The sequence below is a fragment of the Gasterosteus aculeatus genome, chromosome 17, assembly GCF_964276395.1.
Source record: "Gasterosteus aculeatus chromosome 17, fGasAcu3.hap1.1, whole genome shotgun sequence".
NCBI lineage: Eukaryota > Metazoa > Chordata > Actinopteri > Perciformes > Gasterosteidae > Gasterosteus > Gasterosteus aculeatus.
In genome coordinates this window covers 8,440,761-8,459,595 of record NC_135705.1, presented here as the reverse complement: position 1 = coordinate 8,459,595, position 18,835 = coordinate 8,440,761, and the positions used below count along the sequence as shown (strand labels likewise).

General features: G+C 43.1%; 1 protein-coding gene across 2 annotated transcripts in view; it reads left to right on the top strand.

The window, feature by feature from the left end:
• Window positions 1-18,835, top strand: part of LOC120835070 (receptor-type tyrosine-protein phosphatase gamma) — an 85,033-nt gene that overhangs the window by 27,260 nt on the left and 38,938 nt on the right. For both annotated transcript variants that reach the window (XM_040203600.2, XM_040203599.2), the window contains exon 3: window positions 17,660-17,839. In XM_040203600.2, the coding sequence (XP_040059534.2) occupies window positions 17,660-17,839 (180 nt within the window). The remainder of the gene's footprint in view (window positions 1-17,659; window positions 17,840-18,835) is intronic.

The window sequence follows — 18,835 nt, the reverse complement described above, 5'->3', positions numbered from 1 at the left end:
ATCTGTTTTACAAGCCTTCATTTATAGTCACAACCACTCTCTGTCATGACGGAAGCTTAACACAACATCATCTATATTCCTCCAGTCTTGTGATGCGTTGTATCAACCTGTAGTTGTACCTGGCCTCATTTTCTGAGAAAATAAGGAGGTGTAGGAACACTAATTACTAAAAATGAGTTTTGCCTGGGCCCAAGCGGACTCATTTCTCATCTTGGTTATTGCTAGCAGTTTGGATCAGCTTTTGTGTGCCAGAATTAGTCCATTTGTCTCCGTCAGGGGTGGGCCAAAGACAGATGTGCCAATATGGCTGCCGAAAGTTCTGTGATGGGGGGAAAAGGCATCTTAATTCTCCATGATGTATCATGCTGGCAGCAACCAATTTAGCCCAATTGAGCTCCAAATCGTCTTACTTCCCACTGTTTCTGCCAATCTGCTTTCTTTCTCTAGATGAGGTAAATATATTAAGGAGGGAGATACATTAGGGTTTCCTGTGCCCTGCGCTAAAACTGTATCCGTAAGGTTTTGATTGCGAGTTGATCGTAGGCCAAGAGTTCAGGATGCATAACGCCACGGCCCAAATACTCTGCAACAACAATGACTACTGCCAATTGCTGCAGTCCCCCCGTTATGGGCAGATTGATGTATTGGACCGACAAGTCTGTTGTGTAAATCTAATTAATTTAATTTCAGGTGTCACATGGCGTTGGCGTGCCTGGTGGCGGCATATTAGGGCCTAGTTGGTGGCTCAGGTCCAACATAATGGATGTGGACATGCTTGGCCTGCTGGGATTTCAATATTGAGGAAGTGTGAGATTGCCAGCCCACAGGTTTCCTCTCTAATGTGGTTATGCTGATGAGCTGGAATGAGCTAGCTAGCAGCTCAGCACATTTTTTAAACTCATAATCATGATGACTTACTTTGTAATGAGTATATACCCACCTCTCCCCGAGAGGTGAGGAGTTAACTGCAGGGGGGCCACGGCTCTTATAGTTGCATAATGGCACAAAGTTGGAGAATGTGCAGAGGTTTGCTTGATTTCTAAAAGCTGCCGGACTGACGGTCGTATATTAAAATGCTGAGAGGTGTGTTAGCATGAAATAGCATCCGCAAGACACTGAGAAATGAGTCGATAGAAGCAATTGAGGGGATTTAGTACTCCGTTGCTTCTAATTCACTGACTTTCCCAGGCCTGTTAGATTGTTTATCCTGTGCTACCATCACTGCTTTACTGAATTACACTCTTAACAATCGACTCCTGTCTGGATTCTAAATTATAAGGACACTTGCTGTGTAAACATCTAGCCATTGTTGTCCTTGCTTGGTTTGCAGAACAACTGCAACGTAGAAGAGTAATGACTGCGGAGGGGGTGAGCTGAGCTCAGAGAGGCCAATGGCTCAGTGATTCAAGCCTGATTTTCATACTGTGTTGTTTTGTTGGCTAATGGTGCCTGGGGACCGGTTGCTATTTTGTTTGTGTGTGGGTTGGGGTGGGAAACCTAATATTCTCTAAATATTAGGTCTGTAATTTGATTTATTAATCTCACTTCTTATTGAAGTAAGTTTAAAAACTCTGAAGCCAGCACGCGCATCAACAACAATCACCCGAAGCGACCTGCATCATTACTTTTCTGCAATCTCAAAGACGTTCATGTTAATCTAGAGGCAGCAGCCAGGAGGAAGAGAACTCTGGCCTGTCATTCTGTCTCTTGTAGAGTCTCATGACTCATTTAAGTGGGAACTCGTATACCTGCAAGGGGTTATAAATAATATAGATGTATCAAGAAATTATTGGGGTAGAAGCTACTCTTTGCATATTGCAAGGCAAAGGTTTAAGCTATCACACAGTTCAGAACACCATTAGTAGGTTACTGTTTCTGAAGATGAGCGGTGCGACTAGCAACTGTCGCTATGCAACAACGCAGGGTTTATAAATGGCCTGTGGTTAAACAAGGCAAGAAGTAATCCTAATGTTGGAAATATTTTGAGCGTGCTAATAGTTTTTGTGATATTCAGAAAGGGATTGACCTCCTTAACAAATAAATTCAAGACCATGTAGTCCGTTAGCCGTGCGCACGCCACAACCTCTGCTGCGTCGGCCAATGGCCGCCGTGCTAACAAGCCGCTCGTAGCTACGTCTCATTTAGGTGGAAGTCGAGGACTTTTGTTTCGTGGCGCGTGATGCGTCAGCAGGCGAAAAGCATTGTGAAGCTGCCACAATGGGCATCACCGAAGGGGAATGAAGAATAGAAATGACTTTTTTGACTTTTATTTAGTGTTTGATGTCCTTACCTAGCAGAGAGACCTCCCCAGAGGAACTTTAATTATGAAATGAATTAAACCAATCTTCCCCAGCGCTCGCCTCTCCTCTGGAGTCAATTCTCTGTTCCTCTAAGTGAGCCTCCTCCTCCCTTCTGTCCTTTTAATTTCCCCCCTCATCTATCTCTCCTAATGCTAGCCGCATCTCAATTCTGAGCAGGGGTTTTGCACGTGGATGCTCTGGGGGTAGCGGGGAGGGTGAGGCACAGCGTGGATTAAGGCTGGATTTAAAATGGCTGCTTAGCTCAACGCTCATCTCGGGATGTGGCTGTGTGCTATCTTGTGATTGGTGGCTTTATTTGCATTTTTTGGGGAGCACAAGGCAAAAAAAAAAGTTTTTCTTTCTACCGCACTAATTTCCTCCACTTTTTTTTTTGCCTGCGGGTGTCTACTGACTGACACATGTCCCCATATGGACACGCTCTCCCACTCTCAAGCTGTAGAAACACAAGCCAAGGCTGACGTGAGAAACGGCACAAATAAGCAGCAGATTTAGCTCATGGAGGCTTTTCTGTACAGCCAATTTATCAAACATACACAACGTGTTTGGTTCAGTTCAAAGCACACACCGGTGGAAAGGTAATTTGGCCCAAGTGGGTGCTTACCAATGCAAAGACGATTATGTTAAGATGGCCCTTGGCTGTCTTTTTTTCTGGGTCTCACACTCTGCCTGAAGGGGACCGCATGCGACAAAGCGGAGGACACCTATAAAATGTAATCACCAAATTCCACAGGTTGGATAACCTGTAAATCGGGAGATTATTATGATTTTCCACTTTGTTAAGTGGGTCTCCATATGCTCTTTGCTGTTTTGCTTGTCAATCTACGGTTGTTAGATTAAAAACACAATATTAGATACTAGTATTGTGTTTTAAATCCAACAAGCCTTTTAAGTACTTCTGGGGGAAAGATGTAGTAACAGCTTTAATTGTTGTCTCCCTGTCATTTAATTGTTAATTTCATATCTTTCAGTGAATCTGTGTGTGTAAGCCTGTGATTGTGCGCGTTGCTGTAATTCTGTTTGAACTAATGGAGAAAAAGAATAGCTCATAAGCCTTTGGAAGACGATAACACTGTCAGAGCCGTGCATGGGTCTCTGTATCAGTCCCAGACTGATTGTGTACATGCGATTTCCAGAGCTGATCTCCTGTTTGTGGCGAAAGAGGGAAAGTTGAGTTTGCATCCCTCCGCTATGTGATTGGCAATCTGTATCAAACTGTAACTAATATTAACAACAAAATGAGGAGCATTGCACTGTATATCTTACACTTTTATAACATGTGCAATCTAGGGGTGGTTATTGAGACATTTGCCGTATTCTCTCTCATGATACCATGCACTAGCAGGTGGGAAAAAAAATGCGGGAAAACATGTCGCCTGAGGGTGCACGCCGTGCCAGGAGATCTTTCACCTCGACCTGCTGACTAATGGCCTGCTTACTGGTGACCTCATGCTCTGGGGCATCCTGACGCCACGCCAGGCGTGAGTGAGAGGTCCCTGTGTGGCCCACAACCTCTGTCCCCCGGGAGACAGCAGCCTGCCTGTCTCCTCACGCCAGTCCTGGTTTATCTTTCGGCAGCGACCCGCGCTTCATCCATCCTCGTCCTGCCGCTGCGTAGTCCCTCAGTCAAGAAGACAAGAGCACTTTGACAGCCGGGTGCAGCTGCTCTTGCGCCACTCCCTGTCTGATGTTCAGCTGTTTTCTGCTAGAATCGTGACCCAACTGCTTTTGTAATGTTCGGGATGTGGGTTTTTTCCCCCCGATTGTTTCGCCGTGCTAGTTGCACGGCTGCAGAGACGACGTTGCCTGACTGCCTGCTGTTTGGTCTCTTTGGATCCAGTGAAATACGCGGTGCACACGTACGTGATGAATGGGCAGAGTATCCGTTTTTCTCCGAGTGCTTTTCCTAATCACTTTTTATCTGAAGCAGCAGGATCACATTTGCGGTTTTGGATGTAATGTCTCAACCTCTCATGTACGGTTTGCCGTTCAATTTGTTATACACATTCACATGCGCCTCAAGATGAATTGCACTCATTGTGGGGGTCTTTTCACTTTTCCTTCAGCCGCACAGTCATTTATGACCACGTGCAAAACTAGTGACGTTCGTGTCAGATGGAGTTGTACTTTGTGCAAAGTGGTAATCAGTAAATATTGTTATGCTAACACGCTAGACTCAGAAGAAGAATGTGGTAATCGTTATAGCTGCCTAGTATTATCTTGTTAGCATTGTCATTTGGAGCATGTTGTTGTGCTGATGCTCCGCTTCAAGTGTCAATGTGGTTAATTACAGCTTCAGGACTTTTTTGCTTTTTTTGCATCAACGTTTAGACGTGTAAAAAAAGGGCACTGTACCGAAAGACAAGAATCCGAATAAATGATTTATGAACCCCGAGAAAAAGATGAGGAGGGGCGAAAAAAGGGGTCTTAGCTATACATCCATCCTAATGAACATAACGTGAATTTTACTCCACTGTTACCAAACGTGTGCTTAAACAGACAATGAGACTATTGTCTAGAGTTTACAATTGCCGCCTACACCCAGACCGATATGATTTAATGACTCCGGCTAGTGATTTGACTAAGTGGTTGGATCGAGCCTTCTTTAATAGTCACACGTTAAAGTTCACAGCTTAGTTGAAGTTCCTAGAGCCAAAAAAAGAGTTGATTAAACTAATAGATGAGGCTGCTCAAATGGACTGCGAGGGTATTCAGCTTAGGAAGAGCTCATGGCTCAGAATGAGATGAGGTGCTCACTGAAGAGGAGCGGAACAATAGGACTAGATGGAAAGGGCGATGTGACAAATTAAAGATGGATTGTGTTGTGTTTTGGCAGTGTGTATGTGGGCGCGTGTGTGTGTGTGTTGGTGGTGCAGGTGCACACTTTGCAGCACACGGACGTGGACATTTACATATTGCGCTGTTATTCTCACACAGTACAGTACATCATCCGCTTCAGCCTCAGTGCTTCATCTCTTGTCTTGAACAACCACCGAAATACTCGCCGTTCAACTGTTCCGTCGCACAATATGGAGGGTGATTTCCATGCGATTGTTATTGCTTACGTTAAAGCGTCCATCAAGCGAGCAGCTGCAAGGCACCTCTGAGTGCCGAGGTTAGCGCCTGCGCTTCCGACAGTTAGCGGATATGAAACAGTTGCCCTTGGACATCGAGGAGTAATGTAGCGTCACTAATCAGTGTTTCACTTTGCGGCTCGACAGAGGAGAGATCTGTGTTCTGCTCGACGGAGTGCTCCCCTTTCCCTCCTGTTTACAATTAGCAAGAGGTTTCCTTGCACTGTTGCGGATTTAGATTGGTGTCAACGTGCACCGGGAGTGGCGGACCCCCGAGAGAAACGGTTACTCTTTTATGCACTGGAAAAAAAACAGCTTTTAAATTAGTGCAGTAGCAGCCATGGACTTCCAACAGTAATAGCCGTGGTTTGTTTGCTTTATTTACTCTCGTAACGCAATACCCAGTGTCCTCAAACAGACTCAAAACTTCCTAACCTAAACTAAATATACATCTTTCACCTGAAATGCAATTATAGCCGTTGAGTTCAAAAGGGATACGAGTCTCCCTAGACCTTAGAAGCTTTGCTGATGAATCGACTGCTACAGGGAAGCTAGAAATAATAAACAAAGACCATCAATATATCAGCGTTTTTATTGGGCATTATGTTTTTATGTATTTAATTAGTCCTTACCGTTGCTGGCCTTTTCAAACATCAGGAATCAGACAGTTATCCTATTGAATTTATTGTGAGGCCTTTATATTTCTTGGGATACTGATGTGACAGTTGCTGGGATGAACAACTGTAATGTCCAGACTAAAATGTAATGATTTCATAAAGAAAGGGGCACTCAGTCGAGTGCATGCAACCACTGCTGTATTGTATGGTTGAATGAATAACATCCCGTAATTGGCCGACTCCCCGTGCAGACACTAATAGCGTGTAAGGTGTCGCAAAACACACAATATTCAGACTCAAAATCAAGAGGCAATGAAATCATCGTTCAAGACATTTCGTCTTCATCATCTTCCCTCAATGAGATGTGGAACTCACTAAAGACTAGTGCATGAGGATACATCTCACGCAGCATTAAGACGTGTTAACAAAGTGTGAGTCACCTGAAAGAGGAGACGTCCTTGAGCATGCCGCGTCGACACTCGGACCTAAACGCGACAATTTGACCATTTGATTTTTGTTGCAAACATCTGCTGCCTATGTGCCCCGTGGCATTGTGACAATGCCTTGATGCACACATATGAATAGATGTTGGAACTTACCCAACAGCTAAAGAATGAGTCACCAGCTATATTCCACTTTAGTTGTAGTTCAGTGTATTTGGCCCAAATGCAATAAACTGGTTAATTTATTACAGCTATAGTTATGCGATTCAAAAAATTTGAATGAATGAATTTATGTTCCAGGCTTTGAATGCCATTTTATATGTTGAGCTTGTTTGCGGTGATGTCATCGTCATACAAATGCAAAATAATAAATGAATAATGAAGTCTAGCTGCTTAGAAAAACAAAGGTTTTTCACCAACTTTTTGGGGTCTGAATTCAGAGTTAACTATTTGATCGGATTCAATCCACCACTAAGGATCCTAGTCACGGATGTCTTAATGTTAACTCATGTCAAAGTTGCATAGTTTGCACACTTTTGCATAAACGTTGATAATTGAATCTGCTTGCATTGGCCAAAACACCGTTTAAGTGTCAAGTGAATTATTTAAATGCACACTGTAACAAGTCCAATTTATTATCAAACAGAAAATAAACATTTGAACGTAATAATTCTGCACTCACTGACAGAAAATAAAATGTGGGGCACTTAAAAGCCAGACGCATTCTTGTGTCTGTAGCCTTAAAATGTTTTTTAGCGTGCAGCAAAGGCAAACGGACAGAACTCTGTTGTACTCGTTTTTATTTGGAGAAAATGAAACTGGGAAACTACATAATCGGCGGTTTACTGTAACTGCTTGATTAATGAATAAGAAAGATAGCAGGGGACTGGGAGGAATAGTTCAACAGGGGGCAGTCACAGCAAACTGGTAGTTACCACAGTAATAGTTCCTAAACAGTCTCTTTTATTTTGTCTTTCAATGTTTTTTTGTTTTTGTATCTTCAACATTATGTAAAAACTGGCTAAAGGAAAATGGGAAAATACGCAGAATGTGCCCCATCTTTTATTTGCGCGTTTGAGCTTTTTGTTGTTTTTAAAAGGGAGTTATATACTGGTAACCAGATGACTGACATAACCTTTTTTTTTTTAGTTTTGCTAATTGTGTAGTGTGTAGTTTAGGGGATTTAGCACTGCAAAGTGTAGTCCAAAAAAATGAAACAACAAAACGAGGATTTAAACTCCCGCAGTGGGCAGTAAGCACTCGGGTCACGCCCTCTTCTGTTTCCTTCCCCGTGTGGATGTGGGACTCAACCCGATTACTCGGTGGACATTTTGTGTCTACAGCTGTTTGATCTGACAGAGCGATCCGTCCGCCTGCCGCCTCTTCTCCAATCGCCTGCCTCGCCTGTCGCCGAGCAGCAGCTGTGCGATGAGGCAGAACAGACAAACAAGAGTGATGGAGCACAAACTGCGCCCGCCTCGCCTTCCTGCAGCATGCCAAATGAGTTAGTTAGGTGTAACGTCCACTGTACTCCGGAGTGGAGGTGTTGGACTCGAGCCGGAGTCTTCGCTGCGCCTGGGGGGGGGGGGGGGGGGGGGAGTTCTCATACTGGCCGTGGGCTGCGCCTCTTTTCACACACAAGCCGAGGGGGTCAAGTCCGGTTTGGCCGTCAAATCGGGTGAAGTAGCATGTAACAACAAGCCGAGATGCATTGTTATTAAATGTACGCCGATGATTCCTGGCATGAAACAAGCCACTGGGAATAGACGTTGATAGTGTGGTGATGATTCTGAGATCCGTGCAGAAGGAACGGTTCTGTGACATGTCGGGGCGCGTTGGCTCTCGGCCACATCGAAAGGGAAACTGTTGGCGTTTTTTTTTTTTTTTTTTTTGAAACGGAGGGGAAGCTCTCCCTCATTGGGACGGAAAGTATTTCTGTCCTCCTTATTCTCCACACAAGGTCCTGGAGATTATTTTTACAGACTATGGGATGTTGTACTTACGCAGCGGCCAACACCCAAGAACAGGAAGCCACCATTTCTATGAAAGTCCACGAGATGGAAGCAGATAGCGCCGGGGGAAAACAATATTTTGGCTGGAGCTCATTCTCGTGGCCAATTAGACCACCGATGCCTGTATGATTTACCACTTCCTCCAACTGCTTCTATGTGTTTGGTGCTGCTGTGTGGAACACAATGACCCCTGATGAAAGATTCAGCTCTGGCGCCATCCTTATCAGATGCCTTCTTCTCAGAACTCAGCGAGACCACCTGAAATCAATGCTCGTATAGTTAGCCACACCAACATGAGCAGAGAGCCTGTTTATTCCTTATTTTTAGAGTTGAGGTCTTTGTTTAAAAAAAAAAAAAACCTCTGTTGATGCCGATGATTCTGGGGCTTTGATAGAACGCACTCCCCCAAAAGTCTCATAGGAGCAGCGAATATACAACTCAATATTTGTATAATATAAAATGTATCTGTGTTCACGACTGATTTGTGAGGGGCCATCCTGAATAATCAATTTAAAAATGTACAGTGTAGGACTTTAAGTCAGCGGCTATTAAGGGCCCTTTTGTCTTTAAAGCATCTACTGAGGCACATTGTGTTTGCCAAGGGATTGTTTGTCTTTTGCTCCACCCTCTCCTCTAGACACAAGCTTGAGGGGAAGCCGGTGTCTTGAATGGCCGGTGGGAAGTTATGGGTATGAGGTCACACTGTTAATTGCATAATGCAACATGGCCGGGTTTAAAAAACGCCTCAAATACCGCTATGCAAGCTTAAATCGGAACTGGCTGCGACTTCATGAAAATGTGCTCTCAGGCAGCATTATGTCGGTTTCCACTGTTTTGACTTCTCTGGCACATTGTGTTTGAAATCCAACAGCTTACTATCAGCTTTAAGTTCAGACTTTTCAGCTTGAAGGATGATTTTAGGGCTTCTGTTGTGGATGAACAGCGTCGGCTTTCTAGCTGTTTGTGTAAATAATCCATCAATTTGAGCACAGCGGCTTAGAGAATTGGTCCAAAATAAACTGACCGAAAAGTTTTTTTTTTAATGCAAAGTGCTCTTGACTGGCCAAGCCGCTTGACCTTAGACCAAATGAATTTGCATGTGACTTTGTGAGCCGACTGAAGCTGAAAACCAAATCGGAAGGAGCGAAGATTGTTGTAGTGTCATATTTTACTTCCTATCCCCTGAAATCTTTCATTTCATGTCCACTGGGTCGAGTGCAGAATGCATACCAAGTACGTGCAGCTTCCTGCTACTTTCTTTGGATGGATGTCTCCCTTTAGAGTTTCATAGTTACTGGAATTATGCTAATATATGCACTTATTAAAGGAGTTCTTTCCAAGTAGTGGAAACCATTTACCATCCTAAAAACATTCTCATTTTTCTTGACTAAATTGGGTTCCATTTTTATTAAACACTTTTTTGTTTGTTTTTTAAGCCGAAGAGAAGCCAAGCATTCTTCTTTACAACACCCAGAATGCCATGTTTTTAAAAATATATTTATCTTTTTATTCCATTTTCTGTCCTTTCTCTGTAAACTCGAAAGCTGCTCAAGCTACTCACTTCATAGTTAAAAAAAAGGCTGGGGGTTTGTCCTTGCCCCTCAGTTTGTCTCCCATCAGGGGAAGATGACGGTACTCTACAAGAACGGGGAATTAAAAGCGTAAGGCATTAAAATTGCATTAACTGTGTTGCTGTTTTTCTGTTGATTAACACACCAAACATGGTGATGTTTGTCGGGGTAATAAGGGTCAAACCCGTCCCTCTCGAGGCTAGATTCAGTTTTTTCCCGTAGAGCGGCTTGTGATCTCAGCTTTCACTGAGCCTCTTCCCACCATGAGTCCGTGTTACGGCCTCATCACACTCTAGGTTGTGATTATTACTTCTCTGGAGATTAGACATTTAACCTCCACTTCTTTTTCTCAAACATTTGGCTGCAGTCTTGCTAATTGGCCATTAGATTGCTGTGAAAGACGGAAGAAGTAGGGAAGATTTTTCATGCCAATGGTTTTTCTTTATTGCCTTTATTGCGATGAGCACTTCTTCTGGTCATTTGTGGTTAAACTGTGGATGCTTGTACCCATTTCTGATGAAATATAGATCTTCCAGACTAGTGAAGCAGATAGGCATCTATAGGCCGGTATCTATATCCACATGTCCCCTACTGACTACCGCAGGAACCAGTTGGAAGCATCATAATGTGGATTTAAATCATTTAAAATGCAAAGAACGGATCAGTAAACAAAACGTGTGTCTTATTGTGTCGGTGACCAACAACGACATCAAAACTAACCGACTCCTTGTTATATAAAAAGCAATTTGAACTTAAGTAAAAGAGGTCAGTTAGTGACCCGCAGCCTCAGCAAAAGGGGAGTGCAACTTCCAAACGGCTCCTGTGGACTTGTTTCGTTTTGATGGTTTGAGATAGCAGGGGGTTATTGGCAATCATTGATGATTCATAGCATCTTGTCTGCTATTTGTTTCGGCGTCCGCATTACACTTTGGGGGAAAGTAGTTACCTTATCTGAAGCTGCTGTCGGCTATCTCCCACAGCAGCCAGTTTTTTAATCACCTGTCACAGTAGGTGTCTGCGGTAACTCGGGGGAAGCTGATACTGTAATGGTTCTGGATACAATAATAGACATTTATAACTACTTTATTGGACTAGTATTTTTCATATTTATCAGATAGTATAGTGTGGTGAAAGGTCTACCAGTATGATGGATGCAATCTGTATTTAATTTGTTCACTGGGCAATTGTATTCGTTTTTTTAATACATAAACAATTGAGTATTTTCAGCACAATGTAAAAAGAAGTGCAGTAAGCGCAGTAGATTTGGGAGCAGCTCTGCTGTAACACTCTATTGTGTTGCACCTTTGACTGAATCAATGAGTCATACGAACAGCCCCGTTTTATTTATTTCATAGATTTACGTATTTTTCGTGTCTAATTTGAATGAATGAATCATGAGTTTTATTGTTTATGGGTGAATACATAGAATTTCAACAACTCTTATGTCAATAGTAACGGATGAATATCAATGAAAAGAAAACACACAATGCATTTCAACACAATCCTAGAACAACTTTTTCCGTCCTTTTTTAAAATAAAGTATCAAACGTACTTTTTTACCTCGTTTTATGGATTTTCATATCAGCCGCTTTCCCTATTGTTGTGACAGTACGTCTGCACTAAAGTGCACGAACACAACGGGAATGGCTCTGCCGTGCTCGCTGTTGATGGCAGAACAGACAAGGTCAAACAAATGCACCTTTAATTTGGTGTAACAGAAAACGCACTCATGCGTCACTTCGTGCCCCCGTAGTGACCACAGATGCCTTTTTTCATCCTTGCAAACTACGCTCATGCAGTACCTGTTCCATGTTGAGAAAAGGCCCAGGAAAAGAAAGCAAATGTTTTCCCGTTCCATAATATCTGTGTAAAAAAAATATGTTGTTGTTATTTTACCTTCACGGTCCACTGATAAATCTTCTTAAGCATATGGACCAGTATAGAAATGCAGTTTGCTACGATTACAAAGTTGTTCCAAAGGCACGATTGACTTTTTATAAATCTTTAATTCATCTGAAAGATTCCTCTGTTTTTGCAGTAAGACTTTGTGAGCCTCGTTCGTCTTCCTTAATAAAAATACACATTTCGGAAGTTGAACAGTAAGGTAAAGACAGCAATAAAAAAATGTAAAAAACTGTCTTTGTTTGTGCTGATTTTCAGTGACACTGTCGTAACGGGGTGTAGTTTCTGCAGCATGGCCGTCATTTACCGTCGGAAACAGGAAATGGCCCAATTTGGCGAGGGTGATTTTCCTCACTTTGATCGTAGTGGCACGCAGTCTTTTATTCTGAAAGTCCCGCATGGCACAAAAAAATTAGAGTTGGACTGAACCCCATTCAAAGTGACAGAGAATCCATGGATTTGCAAACTGTATCCATCCCCTGGTTGCTCGTTATGCTGTCTGCTTGGGAGTTTGAATGTTTATTGTGAAACGGCATCGTTCATCAGACGGGAGTCTGCTCTTTTCTTTCTTCACACAGTCCATTCAGCTTTCAGCCGAGCCGCCCCCCCCCACGGCTCCCTCATCCCTTCCCGGCCATTAGGTCACAGAGCTGCCAGGAAGCATGTAAAGAGATCTGTGGGACTCTGAGACAGCGGAACGAAGTGGTGTCGGACGACGGGACGGAGTCTGTTGGTTTGTTCAGTGCAAAAAGGAGCTCTGTTATCGGAGTTTACAGTAGACGGGTCGGCCGCCTGCCCGTGTTAGCGGCACGCCGCCGAGTTCATTCTGAATGCCCTCCACGTATCCATTTAAGGCCCCCACGCCTTGTAAAAAAAAAAAACTTTTAAATTAGTCTACACCTCCGTGGATAGATGTAGGAATATGTATCGGTGATATCCGAGTAATGGAAAAGGGTATCTTTGAGGCTCAATGCTTATGAATGACTTGCTTATCTAAGAAAAAGAGACAAAGACCTGCCGAGCCAGCGTCACGACTATAAGGAAAGCAATTTCCGTTTGGCCCAACACTTTGGTCCGGACAGAAATATCTCGGTGTCAATCAGACAAAATTGAGATAAAAAATGTATTGAAATATACGCAGCAGCAAAACGTCCATGTTTGCCATATATACTGTTAGGAGTGTTCCCCGCTCGACAGAATGGATTCAAATTCATAGGTTTCTTTTTCATACCATCAGCCATCGGGATCAGGAAACATAATTCCGCCACGGAAACAAATGTGAGCAGTCAAATGATCATGCAGGTTGTAAATAAGCGTCACCATATTGATATGACTTTATTGGCCAAATTGAGCACACGATGACGATGTTGCAATGTTGAACCGGCGAGTTGGGCTGTGCTAGTATCTTAGGACATAATGTTTAGTTCATCTTTTAGTTTCTGCTTCAAGATAAATTTAGGTGTGATCACCTGACCTCGTATTCTTCTGATTCGATGTTGCAGCGCTCCAAATTCCCAGCATTTCCTTTTTAAGTGTGGTGATTTCATTAAAAAGTAAATCTGTCGTTATCTGGCCGTCAGTTGAGTTGATTACGGACTCTGCGTGAGTTCTCCTGGCCTTTTTCCCCCCACACGCTACAAGCCCTCAGCTCATCAGCCTCCTAACCTGGACCCTTGATACCGCGGCAACGAGGCCTGTGTCTCCACCATCTGGAGCGTTAGCAGCGCGTTGAACCTAACAGCAGGTATGTTGTTGTACAACGCCGCTCCGATGCTCCTGCGAAGGGGATTTCTTAAGCCTACTCAAGGTTTTGAACTCGCGTCGCAGCGCCTGCAGCAGCGACAACTATCTGGAACCCCATTTTTCCCTGCTGCCCACGCTGTGTTTTCATACGCTGTTTTATACGGCGTTATGTCATCGGTGCCACTCACACATATGGAGTGATCGACGTGGATTTCTGCAAGTGCCACTGTGCCAATTGTGGAAGGTCTGCCAGGCGGCACGCAGCCTGGATGCTTTCTCTCAGAGGGACAAAACGGAAATGACAAGGCAATTGCCATTCTGTCAGCATTGCCATGGTAGCGCAGGCACGGCTGTTTATCCCAAGGTTAATGGGATGACGCCTGTAACTGAATGTGCCAGATTGAGAGAAACATGTGCCTGTTTTACTTAAAACAAGAGTGGCATCCCCGTCACACACGAGCGAGCGCACAAACCGGCCCCTGTTCAGACATCGCCTTTCTTAGTGCTGGCGTATTTCCGAAATGTACCTGTTGAATCATTGACAATTTTGATGTTTTGCTGTTGAGTGTTCCTGTGCTGGAAGGGATCCCAACGCATGAAAGGTCAAAGGTTTTGTTGTGTTTCAGCGGGCCGTATGCTTGCCGTGCAGCGGCTGCCGCCACATTTTTCCGCATTTCCTTCAGGTCATTTTAAGCCTATAACATTGTTCGGCGCGGTAAACGTTTTGTCTGTACGTAACGCAACACTGTGCGACTCTTTCAAGGACGCCGCGTAATGCAGAGTGAGGCCCCTTGTCCTTAATCTATATTCCCACAAGGTGAGCTGTAACATCAGTGGAACACCCTGGTCTTTGTCCATCATGAGTATATAAAACACTCAGCGTACAGCATGAACTACCTGATGGCCCATTTAAAGATTTCCATTAGAATAAGTGTGTCGCGCAGCCCAGCTTGTGTGCGAGCGCTTCACTCGCAGTCGCGTGCCGAATGTAGTCGCAAATGTGGCCCCCGATGTTTTAGATAAAATATTCTACAGTGTTATTAAACATGTACCTTTTTGAGATGTGCTCACCTCGGCCAGACGCAGTTGGAAAGGCCTAACTACGGGGATTATAGCCTGTCTGATGGTCGGCAATGAGACCGATTGATCGACTGCTGTGCAACCCGCACTTATCTGATTCTAACACTGCTCCTCCCTTTTTGCTCTTGAAAAGGCAGAATTATCTCGCTGGCTGTAAATGGGATGTAATGTGTTTTTTAATGGAAAATTAGCAAAAAGATTACACTTTTCTCGAGTTACACTTTGAATAAAAGTGGCCTGTGAAACATTTTAGTGGGTTCAGTACACTTAACTTATTACGACCCACGGTTCTGATGTAATACAATATTGACACGTTAAAGACCTTTATTCCTATCTTACCCTTGTGTTTGGGTACCAAATCTTTTCTTATAACGTCCTTTTAATGTTCTCAGTCAACACCAAACCCGTTCGAACACTACTGACCGGTGCAATTTAATGTTATTTTAAGGCACGTCAGTCACAGTTTATGAGCTCTATGTCTCTGAAAATGTTATTTTGTAACTTGTAATATTTGGAGGAGAAAGGAGGAATCCAAGACTTGTGCGTTGATATTGAACCTGAATAGTTCTGTGTTTTTTGTATTGCTGGTAGCCCACATAACGTACTTTGTCTGTGATGGGAATGGTAAATATTCAAAGCAACAGAGAGCATGGTGCTTCAAACAGCTCTGCCAAGGAGGATACATATTTTCTGAGAACACAAATGGGATGGAAGTAAGTCAGTCATAACCAATTGCATAACCTTCTCAAGTGTGTACTACATGAATATACAACCATCCCTACGCTGTCTGAGCTCAATTTTTTTTGTCCTAGAAAAATTTAGACACACACTGAAAACTAGTTCAACTGGTTGTGTTTACAAGTGAACTAATGCAGCCATCATTGATCAAAACATTTTACAGTCTGACAGATGCTGCATTTTTTATACCAATATGGAACTTTAGCAGTTTAAAAATATTGTCGGTTTGGACAATCAGGATAACTCCAACCTACTTTCACATTTCTGTCTTTCAGTTCCCTGTCACTCTTTGGCAAACACGTATACATTGATACCAATATATTGGCAAACTTCAAATCTGCCATAGATCAGCCTTGATTTGGTGCTGTAGCTTCAGACACAGACCTTCATTCCACTGCACTTCTGTGGATTAGTGCCAGAGTGAATGAATGCGTATCGATACGTTGTGGAATAGAACATGAGGAATGAAATGTATTTATTATTGAATGTTTCACATTCAACAGACACTGCAGCATGAGAACCCCACTGATGTCCTATTCCCGACCCCTTTGTTTGGGTTTTACTGATTTTGCTATCAATTTAAGGCTTTTTAGCCGTCTAGATGTCCAACTTTTTTCTCCATCTCTGCCTGTATCGATCGTGTGGTCGATTCTCAGTCAGATTGGCCTTGTCGGTTTTTGAATTACAGGGAGTCATTTGCTTTAGTGGTGATATACAAATATATTGCTTCACAAAGCTTTAACCTTTAATCAATGTATTGTTTTGTGCACTTAATTTGAGTTTAATCGAGCTTCTGACAACTTTAGGTTAGGACACTACATTCATATAGCATCTTCTTTGTATGATCGGCAAGCAGTTTTTATCTTGCCTTTTAATAATACCATTGCATTCCTAATGGGCTCTTTTAAGGATGTCAAATATTAAGAGTAGCACTGGAACAGACATATTGGTAAGACGGAAGCCAAGACTGACAACTCTAATCCTCCCGGCTTATGCAGCCATTGGTTGGAAACGCAGCTCATTCCAACATTCAATTGCAATCCAGACTTTGCGAGCCAACAATCTTGTGGGCGGCGTTCAGATGACAATTGATGTTGATTTCACTGTCACTGGACAAATCTCAGACATTTCCCAGCGCTTAACAGTGTTTAGTGCAGCCTTTGCCTAATGTAGTGACACGTTCATTGGAGAGACTAATGAAATGTTTCCTGTTTATGTGTCTTCACTGCCAGCGACGCATGTTTTAATGTTCGCTCACAGACTCACGTCCTAAAATGTTCTATTACATATATTTTCAAAATAATCCTGATTGGTGCCGATCTTTTTCCAGGGTCTCCAGCAAAGTGTCTTGAGCTGCGAGGTGTTTATACATTACAAGACGTAAAGCCGGCCTTTATCTGCTGTGTTTAAGTCAAGAGGGGTTCTCATATCTTTTGAAATGAGCCAGGAACAAAGTTGCCATGTATCTGTAAAGAAAGGGATCCTGAATATTGCGTTAACCCAGAAAAGTTCAAATCCACGCATGCTTCCTTGTTCCCCTGATCCCTCAGCTTTTGTTGTTGCGTTGGCCCATTGTACCCGAGAAGAGATCAAGGGGACCCCTGTCGGCTGTGGATTATTCCTTTGTAGAAGCCCCACTGTGGGAGATAGAGGATTAAAAGAGCAGACAGTGGATGGGGATTCTACAGGAAGTCCGTTTGCAGCTCACACTGCACATTCATTGTTAAATTGGAGTGTTTTCAATTGAATAGCCTATTTGGTGTTTTTATTTTTATATATATACATCCGAACAATAGACCCACATTAACTCTGCTCGGGTTTAGTCTGTGTATCACTGAAAAATCTGCCTCATTTTTATATCATATTATGGACAATTAACGCTGGAATTGCCTGTAGCCACACAATGAATCTTCATTGTGTTTACACGTTTTGCCGGCTGTTGGGGGGGTTTAGAGGTCATTGCAGCTGAATTAATATAAAACAATCATTGTCGTCTCTTTCTTTCAATTTCCGTTACGGGCGTATTGAAACCTTGCCGCTGCTGTAGCAGTAATCATGTCCCAGTGGTTCTAATTTTGTGTGTTTATAAGCTTGAATCTTTAGACAAAGGGGAATTCTGATGTGCATTTTTCATAAGCGTTTGCTTCTTTTATTTCTGCAGGAAGCCATGGACCTCAGAGCTGGGCTGCCTCCTACCCAGAATGCGCTGCGAGGAACCAATCACCTGTGGACATCTCCGATGAACAAGCTCCGGTTTCGGAGGAGTACCAGCAGCTTGTGCTCGACAAGTTCAACGCTGAGTCCTCCAACCAGACCACCATGAAAAACACTGGGAAGACAGGTGGGCACCACGCGAAACTCATGAAACCAGCATCGAGTGGGGAGATATCCCTGCAGTAGACGGTGGGATAAAACAAAGTCATGTCCGAGTAGTTTGCTATTCCACAATATACAAGATTACAATGGAATCAAGTCCTTTGATTTTGGACTATACAAAATTAATTGAATTCAATAAATATATATACATTTCAAAAGACGCTGTCCATCCATCACACGTTTCAATGAAGCAAACTACAGTCACACACACACACACACACACACACACACACACACACAATCGTATCATTTTGCGAGGACTCTTGTAAATCCATCAGTGTTTTATTACTGCCTGTATTGTTCTGCTCCCGCCCTCCTTTTCTCTTCCTGTCCTCTTTGTGTCAGCCTGCGTGCCTCGTTTACAGGAGCACGTTGAAGCTCACTTGATGAACTGCTCCTTCAGACCGTTGCCATTATTTATTTTTCAATCGGCTAATCCGTGGACCATTGGCGTGAAAATGGTGACCTCAATTGATCTCTTCTGCTTCTGGCGTCGTGTCTCTCTGAGGGTAGTTTCATCTTTTGCGTTTGAGCATAATGAGAGTTGTTAGCCTCCATGACAACCAAGACCACTGGGACAGCCGGGTAATGCTGCTGGGCTGCTTATTTACAAAGATGGAAATAACATGGATCGCTGTCGTTTTAGGCACACACAGTACAGAGGGAATTTTAGATGGCTAAGCGCTGTGAAAATCAGGAAAATGTAACAATATTACTACAAAATATTATTATGCATTCACTGTTTTAGAAGAGGTCAACTTGCTACTAGATTGCCTTAACTACTGTGGAAATACCATGGAATGACCGGTAGCCTTAAATGCATATTGAAAAAATACCTCTTTATTAAGTGGTAAAGAAACTATTACATTACCCAGATGAATTCAATTCAATTCCAATATTTTTTGCAAAGCCCAAACTTGCCTCAGAGGTTTTTACAATCTGCGTCAAGGCACTTCAGAAT